We start from the raw sequence: 9,101 nt of genomic DNA, 5'->3' as shown, positions 1-9,101 counted from the left end.
TCTCTTAATTGATTTTCTTTTCATAAAAATGTTGTCCACCATGGTGTTTTTTCTCTTTTATCGTTCTATACATTTACCTACTAGGTATAACGTCAGCTAGGCTGGGCAGCAGCTTTGATATCTAAACCATGATTCAGGGTCATGCCATTGTTTTTTCTTTACATAATTTCCGTTTTCACCGGGGTTACTCCTTTTTTTCCATTTTCGCCATACTCTCAGTTGGCCTATTATACACCAGTGTGCTTTAGTGTTATAAACAGAAAAATATAAAAGGTAGAAAAACCTAAGTGTTGCCTTGCTAGAAGTCATACTAGTGTGAATCTCCTCAAGGTTATTCGCTCACAGATGATTTTTCTGACTAGTCAGTAACGTTTATTTGAAAAATAAATGGGAGAAACTTGAAAGAAAGAAAAAAGAGTGAAAAATAAATATACTGGTTGCAGTGTTATGGAGAAGGTACATAAAATTATGAGGAAATCTGATAAACCATTAAACATTCACAATAAATAGATGATTAAAGGTGCTTTTGAAAAGAGGCAAAAATAAGAATTGAGTATAGAGTAATAAACATAATAGCATAGGAATGGCAATAGTCATAGGGGAGGGGAAATCATGAGTGGGGGTTATGCAGAAAATGCAGTGGAGCGCTGTCTTATAAATATTTTAAATAAAAATTTCTAGAAATTACCTTAAAGTAACACTATTTCATTATTTTCTTTTAGGTGCATGGAAATGGCAGGCTATTGTGATGGGAGTTCTACTAATATTGAGCTTGCCAATAAAGTTAAAGAGATTGGCTTGGATCCTGAGTATTGGCTCTGTGTGCTTGAAGAAAAGTTGGGCATTAATAATGTGCAATCAATACAATACATTCAGCCTGAAGACTACTCAATCCTAGAAGAAAAGACTCGTTATCTATGGGAAAAGAGAGCATTACGTAAACTATTCAATGTGCCAGATAGCAGTACAAATATTAAGGAAACACAAGAGAAGCGATGTCAGGTAATGAAAGAAAAAAATAAACAGGCATTAAAGATAATAACTAAGCTAAAAACATTAAGTTTTGAAGGCAAAGATCGACATGATGAAATGATCAGGCAAAGAGAAGAAGAAATACGTAAAGCCCTAGAAATTCCTTCTGAATGTTCTGCACCATCTGAAAAGTCATTAGTGGATCTCATAGATCACTATGAAAAGCAGATTAAGCTCATGGAAGAATCATTTTTAACAAAAGTCAATATAAAAGATGAAGATGTCCTTAAATATGCTTCTGGGGGTTTAGCACTTGAGGGATTGAGCCAAACGAGAAACATTGATGCCGTGTTTAAGAAACGTGAACCACTGCTGTGTGTTCCAAAAGATTTTCAACTACTTGGACCAGAGCAAAGTCCAGTATTTCAGCAAAAGGAATTTACATCTCAAATAGAGGAAACCAGTTTTCAAAAAGCAGTTGAAAAAATAGGGATAAGTTTAAGTAGCTCAGTTAATTTAGATTTTATCGGCTATGGTCTTAAAGGTAGTATAAATTACAGCAAAGGTTCAGGATCTGAGAAAACCAGTAAGCGCTCAAGTCATAAGACTTATGTTTGTACAACAATATACAATTACATCCCATTAGCATCCTGCTACTTCACTAAGGATCAGCTTAGGCTTTCACAGGAAGCTCTAATTGCATTAAAAGACATTGAACAACTAATTGACATAAATTCAGATGAACAAGTTGTAAGAACCAAATGTACAGATTTTTTCCAGAGATTTAGCACCCATGCCAACCTGGGCCCTATACATTTCGGGGGAATATATTGGTGGAGAGCTTCCATGGAAGGCATAACATCTAATGAGATGCAAGAAGCTAAAAGAAACCTTTCTGAAGCACTAAACTTCTACATGGGTGCTAGTTATGCTGGAAGTGGAGCAGATTTTCACATATCAAAAATAAATACACTGGCTTCCATTGACAGATCAACCATCTCTAAATTTCAGAAAGATATTCAGTTCTCTTCCACCAGAACAGGAGGTCCTTCAGAAGTGGAGTCTCTCTTTCACTGGAAATCAGGTCTTGTATCAAGTAATAAGACTTGGAGTGTTATAGATCGTGGATTTCAGCTGATTCCCGTATGGGAGATAATTGTGAGCAATCATAGGGATCAGTTTACAGATATCATGAAACTTTCTTCGAGTTTAATTGATTCTTACACATTATCAACTGGTCTGACTTCAAAACTAATGGTTGGCGAAAATCGTGTAACTGCTTTGGAAAAAGCTAAACTTTTCCTACAGAAAGTAAAGTCCTGGAAAACTGAGGATTGTAAAGAACATTTGAAAACATTGATTGACTTTAAACAAACACTAAATGAAACCACCAAACGTTACAGTGCTTGGGTGAATTTATGCCTGTCAGATAAAGGTCTTCAAGAATTTTTATTGAATATTGTTAAGGGATATCAAGAAAGTACAGACAAGGATGTGTATCTCATAAAAATTTTACTTCAAGAATTACTTGAGACCCATATTTATTCAGTAGATCATTTTCCAGATGCTTCATTTATTATGAGGTGGATTTATAATTCTGAGCAGGATGAACTTGATCAGATTTATGTGTCTGAATTTAGGGAGCTCCTTGATGTTTTGAAGAAATCAAGAGAAAATGTTTCTCCCGTTACATTCTGTCTGTCATCATCCACAGAAGAACAATACCAAGCAAAGATTAAAGCTACGCAGCACATTAGTCTCTCACTTAATTCATTTTTAAAAACCATGAGGAAAATGAAACAGAAAGATACAGAATTACTGGTGCTCCTTATTGCAAATAACTCTGGATACTGTGTAAAAAATTCCTACTTCCGTAACATTTTAGGAAGTAAAGATGTAGAATGTTTGCAGAGTAGCATGGAAGAAGTCTATAAGGAATATTCAGATCTTAAAGCTCAGTGTGCTGAACAGGCGCAAGCATTTGTACTATACACAGGATTAACATCTTCAGGTGAATATAAAAAAATGACTGTGCAACAGAAAACAGACCGTTTGAATTTCATGGAAAGTCATCTAGAAGGTTATATTTTTTCTAATGTTGACAAAATCATTCATCAGCATTCACAATTTTGTAATTGGAGGAAAATGGAAGATAATCTAAGAGCATTTGCCTATGGAAATATAGAAAAAAAGGAATTTAGCACTGATGAAATTGCTAAAGAACTGGAAAATATCTGTCAGGACGAAATAAGGTTAATAAACCCTGATCAACAAAGTAACAGTAGTAACATGGACGAAGACTTTTTGCTATTGTTGAAAAGACTCAACCTTGTAGAATATTACCCACAAAAAATGAAAACAGCTGATTTTCATAAGATATTTAGATCTTCCATGTGTGAAACACAGACTTTAGGAGAAGACCAACTTTTATTCCACTACTTACAAAAGTTGCTTATGTTGGACTATCGTGCTAGATATGTACAATGCAAAAGTGCTGAAGCTCTCGGTCAGAAAAACACCCTAACCGTAAAGGAAGAGGATAGAAATGTCACAGCTGATAATTTCTTAGATGATTTCCTTGATGACAGCAATGAAGAATGTGAAAAACAAATTGCAAGTAATGAACAACCTATTCACCCTATGGATGTACAGATGGCACTTTTTCATTGTGCTAATGATTTCATGAGACAATATATTTACACAAAACTTTCAATTTGTCAATTTGCTCTACCTCTGTTGGTAAGTAATCCTAGCACAAAGTGTATCGAGTTTCCTCTTTGGTCTTTCCAAGAAGTTAAGAAGAAATGGAAATCAAAAAGTGGAGCAAACAAAGATGATAAATCTAATAACACATTTATTACTGCGGCTGAAACTCCTATCGTATCTTTCATTCGCTTTGGTCCATCAACTTCATCCAAGTCGCAAATAATTAACTGGTTGATGAGCAAACAAAGACATGACATCTTCTTTCACCGTCATTGCAAAGGAAGTAGCAAGAACTCTTTGCTAATAAATGGCATTACAGAAATTGCTTGGTATTGCCCAGGTGGGAAGGATGATGATGCATTTGATGACTGCATTGCATTTACTAATCTACATGGTGATGCCCGAGAACATGATAAACAAGTACAATTTTTAGAACAGATTTCCTCAGTCATTGTAGTCTTGTTCAATAACTCTGATGCAAGGGCAGGAGAAGGTAAAATGGTTCTGCAAAAATTATTGAACTCTCCAACTCCATTAATCTGTCTTCTTGCAGACAAAGAAAATACTCCACCAAAACTTGGTTCAAAATTAAAAATCGGGTTAAAAGACAGAAATGAAGCAGATTTGGTGCATGAAGTATCCACTGCGTTACAATCATTATTAATCAGTTCAAATCAAAGACACTCTCTTAATAAATGTGCAAGTATTGCCAGATGTCAAGGATTTATAGTGGATATCGATAAAGAGCAGTGTAAACAAGGAAGAGCTGAAGCTGAGGTTCTCTTGACCTTACTAAAAAAAAAAAATGTCTCTGCTATGAAGGCGGAATTTCTTCCATTACAAGGCGATCTGTGGCACATGTGGAGCATAAAAGACAAGGAACTCACTAGACTCAAGAGAAAGAATAACGTGAGTATTGAGCAACAGCGAAGCGACATTGAGTCTCAAAAACAAACAATAAGAAACAAGCAACTAGAAAAAGCATTTCCTCTGAATGACTTTATGAGGTCTTTCCTACATATTCTACACTCAAATGCCCAGTGCTCAAAACTGTATTTTCTACAATGGTTTAAAATGTTTTTGGATGAATTGTCTTCAGAAACATTATCCTCTCTATATCAACAATATCACAATGTTTGGTCAGATTTAAAAAAAGAAAAACAAAGGGGCAAAAATAAATGTGTTATCCAAAAAATGGAAGCCAACCTAGAACAACTATCGACCAAAATCAATATGTCAACACTTGGGCTTGAGCACATTCTGCGAGAACTGGGACAAATTTATGAACCTTTAGAAATCTTTCCTGAGAAACAGAAAAGCTTTTTCACTTTACCAAAAATTGCAGCACATCTTATGGTTTCAGGGTATCCAGTTGAGCTTATGGATGGTGATGCTGCACATGTACCAGTGAAGTGGATAGGAGCTGTTTTGGAAGAACTGATAAAAATATTGGGTGATAAAAAGCTTTATGTCCTTTCTGTACTAGGTATACAGAGCACAGGTAAATCCACTTTACTCAATGCTATGTTTGGCCTGCAGTTTGCAGTGAGTGCTGGAAGATGTACTCGAGGAGCATTTATGCAGCTTGTTAAGGTTGACGAAGAAATTAAACATGAACTAAACTTTGAATATATGCTTATTGTAGATACTGAGGGATTAAGAGCCATTGAAATATCAAACAATTCAGTAAACCATGATAATGAACTGGCTACATTTGTAATTGGATTGGGGAATATTACAGTAATCAACATTTTTGGTGAAAATCCTTCTGAAATGCAAGACATTCTCCAGATTGCTGTTCAAGCATTTCTGCGAATGAAACGAGTTAACCTAAGACCAAGCTGTCTGTTTGTTCATCAAAATGTTGGAGAGATCACAGCTAAAGAAAAAAACATGGAGGGAAGAAGGCGGCTTCAAGAGAAATTGGATGAAATGACATTGTGTGCAGCGCAACAGGAGCAGTGTGAGGTCACTTGTTTTAATGATGTCATTCAGTTTGATGTAAATACTCATATTCACTATTTTGCCCACTTATGGGAAGGTGACCCACCAATGGCCCCTCCAAATCCAAGTTACAGTGAAAATGTGCAAGAGTTAAAGAAGGTCATACTCTATTCAGGAAAACAGGAAAAAAAAGCTAATATTTTGAGTATTTCAAAGTTTAAAGCACGTGTTAATGATCTGTGGAACGCACTGCTTAATGAGAACTTTGTATTCAGTTTTAAGAATTCTCTTGAAATTGCTGCTTATAGCAAGCTGGAAATGAAACACAGTCAATGGGCTTGGTCTCTAAGAGAGCAAATGCTGATGCTTCAAAACACAATCCACAATCAAATTCACAATGATGTAATAAAATCTGTAGATATAGCATTCCTTACCAAGCAGTTTGATGAAAAATACAAAAACATTCTGGAGGATCTGAACAAATTTTTTACAGAAGAAAAAGATAGCGAGTTATTAGTGCAATGGAGGGCAAATGCAGAAAACAGACTCTGCACTCTTAAAGGTGATCTTATAGACGAGGTGAAGAGAAAAGCTGATGAATTGTTTACAGCAAAACAGAATAGTAAAGAAATGAACCATTTTAAGGAGAAATATGAAGATGAAATGTTTGAGAAAAGCAAAAACATGGCCTTGACTTTGAAAGGAAGAAAACTTAATGATGAAGAATTGCAGGAAAAATTTGATGAGATGTGGAATGCCTTGATTACTGAAGTAGCCAACACAATAGTTATGCCTCAGCCTCCTAAGATTCACCAAGATTTAGAAAATGTTTTCCTAGAACGCTTCAAAACAGAAACCAATCTTATTGATACAATTCGTCATTCTTATAAGTGGAAGAATTTTCTTGCAGTGTTCACGAAGCACATTCAGAGCAAACGAAGATTGTGGATTATTCCTGAAAAGCTTCAACCTGATGAGAAGATGAAAATAAAAGATAAAACATATGATCTAAGGAGGAGAATTGATGAATATATTGATAAAAAGGAGCAAGACAAAATGGATTATCAGTGCATCTATTTTCATGAAATTTTGAACCTGATAAACATGGAAATATCTACAATGCTGGAAAACAAGTTGAAATATTTAGCAGAATACAGACTGTATGTATCGCTGTTCTTGTGTCAAAAAGCTGCCGAAAGATTTGTCTTCATCTCAGATGGTTTTAGAAAAGCTAATAATCCTCTTGATTACCTAGAAAGTAAAAAGAATCAATTTTGGCAAAGTTTTAAAATCTCCTGCAAAGAAACAACAGAAACGGCATCACTAGCGGAGTTCTTATGCAATATGCTAAAAGGTTCCATCCAACAACAAGTGATAGAAAAAGCTGCGATTCAGTTAGCTGGTGACATGAAAAGCAATGACCCTTCTTTAAATGGGAACAGATCTAAACTAGAGTACTCTTTACTGAAGTCATTGGCAGAAAAGGAAAGATTCAGAGATTATATTAAATATATCAAAGATCCTAAATCAGCAGTTGAAGTTTTTATCCAAAAACGTGTTCACAAGATTTGTAGTGAAAAGGCCAAGATCTCTGAAATTCTGAAGATTAACGTGGATTTTTTTAGACAACTCATATCAAAAACTATAGATAAATCAACTGTGGAGGTCACAGACAAACGCGGAGATGTTAAATCATGGCTGGAAAGGTTTTGCCAAGGGCTTAAAAATGATATGAAACTGTCAGCAAGTGACCTGAAAAGTGTTCGGTATCAGAACATAAGTGACATAGGTTTTCTCAAGGAGGCAATGACTAAGGCTTTACAAATAGTAGTGCAATCCCTGAAAGAGGAGCTATCTGTATACGATCTGAATACTCTTGAAAGTAAGACCTTCACAATGTTGTTTGGCCAGTTTTCTGGATGCTGGAAACAGTGTCCATTTTGTGAAGCCGTTTGCACACATACTACAAGTTCACATGATGGATGCCATAGTATGCAGTTCCATCGGACAAATGGTTTAAGAGGTTGTCACTGGGATAAAACCAGATATTTTTGCACAGAGATATGCACTACTCTTGTAGCAAGTGATTTAATATGTGTAGTAGATGATGAAAAAAGATTTTTCTACAAAACGTATAAATATGCAGGTGCTCCTTACAACCAGTGGTCTATTACTCCAGACAACTCCGCATTATCCTACTGGAAGTGGGTCACCTGGCGTTTTGAATCAGATTTTGAAAAATATTACAATTTAAAGTTTCAAGATAAAGGAAAAATCCCTTCACAATGGAGATCAATATCCAAACAGGATGCCATTAGGGAGATTGAAAAACGTATGTCATCTACAACACACAATTATGTTGGTGCACTAAGACAAACTATTAAAGGGGTTATCCCGCATTTAAAAAGAGAGTCTGACCAGATGTGATAAAATACAAATTACTCGCCTATTAAACCCACTGCTGATCTACCGCCGCAGCTTCAGTGGTCCCAGCAAATTCCTGCTTTACTTAGCTGTAGAGATCACATGCATGTCCTTTCTACTACAATCACTGACCTCAGTGGTGATGCCTGAATGTACGACACGCGACTGCTGCGACCATTTAGTTATGTGCATGTACAGCATGTCATCACTACAGCAAAGTAAGAGACCTGCTGGGGATTCAACACATGAGTAATGGTTATTTTATCACTTTCTCTGGTCTCTGACTTTTTTTTTCTTTTGGCAACCCCTTAAGTCGCTAGATAAACAGATTGCTCAGAGATTGATAAAAAGCTGAAGTATTAATAGTTCTAGACAAACATTGAAAACAAGGCTAGAAGGCATATATATATACTGGTTATTATGATTTATTATTGGTTACTAAAGCATTCCTGAGCTCAGTTAAGGCTTACATTGTTAAATATATGCACATGTATAGAAGAGCAAATGAATAACTCTATACCATCTGTTTCAGAATTTGTTAAACAGACTGATCATGTAGCATTAGTATATTGCTAAACAAAATCCAGCTGTCTCTTCCCCATGCGTACACCCTTTGTGTGAGCGAAGATCAATTGCAGCTTTTCTTGTGAGGCTTTGTAAATGTCCTTGTAAACTTCTGATTGTCCTGTTCACATGCCAACATATCTGAATATGTGTATCAAGGAAGTTTCAAAATGAAATGGAGAACAAGATGGTGCATCGCGAACACTATGGTTTCTCTCACATCAACCATGTTAATGCACTCATTGCAAATAATGGGTTGTATTTTAAGCAACTAACATTCAGGTATAGTTGAAAAAACCTTCAATACATCAGAGGGAGATCTCTGATCATCAGGGTGGACATCCCCACCAATGACATTCTCTACATTGATTTTTTTTTTTCTCACTTGCTTGAAAAGTCTGGTAAAGCTAATTATTTGAATTGATTGCATGTAAAAAAAAATATAATATCCTATGAGTGTTTAGGTCTATTTTAAAGAGAACCTGTCAGGT

At 35.6% G+C, this 9,101-nt stretch overlaps 1 protein-coding gene across 1 annotated transcript; it reads left to right on the top strand.

Moving 5' to 3' along the window:
* The first annotated feature begins 726 nt into the window (after nucleotides 1–726).
* LOC136620212 (interferon-induced very large GTPase 1-like) lies at nucleotides 727–8,049 on the top strand. Its single transcript, XM_066594918.1, has one exon. It carries the CDS (start codon nucleotides 727–729, stop codon nucleotides 8,047–8,049), a length of 7,323 nt encoding a protein of 2,440 aa, XP_066451015.1.
* Nucleotides 8,050–9,101: the final 1,052 nt, after the last annotated feature.

This window comes from Eleutherodactylus coqui, chromosome 3 (genome assembly GCF_035609145.1).
Source record: "Eleutherodactylus coqui strain aEleCoq1 chromosome 3, aEleCoq1.hap1, whole genome shotgun sequence".
Lineage (NCBI taxonomy): Eukaryota > Metazoa > Chordata > Amphibia > Anura > Eleutherodactylidae > Eleutherodactylus > Eleutherodactylus coqui.
The sequence above is the reverse complement of the archived record's forward strand: the minus strand, read 5'-3'. Positions and strand labels throughout refer to the sequence as shown.

Coding starts and splice junctions, on each gene's coding strand:
- LOC136620212 (XM_066594918.1), top strand. CDS start 727: ATGGAAATGGCAGGCTATTGTGATGGGAGTTCTACTAATATTGAGCTT.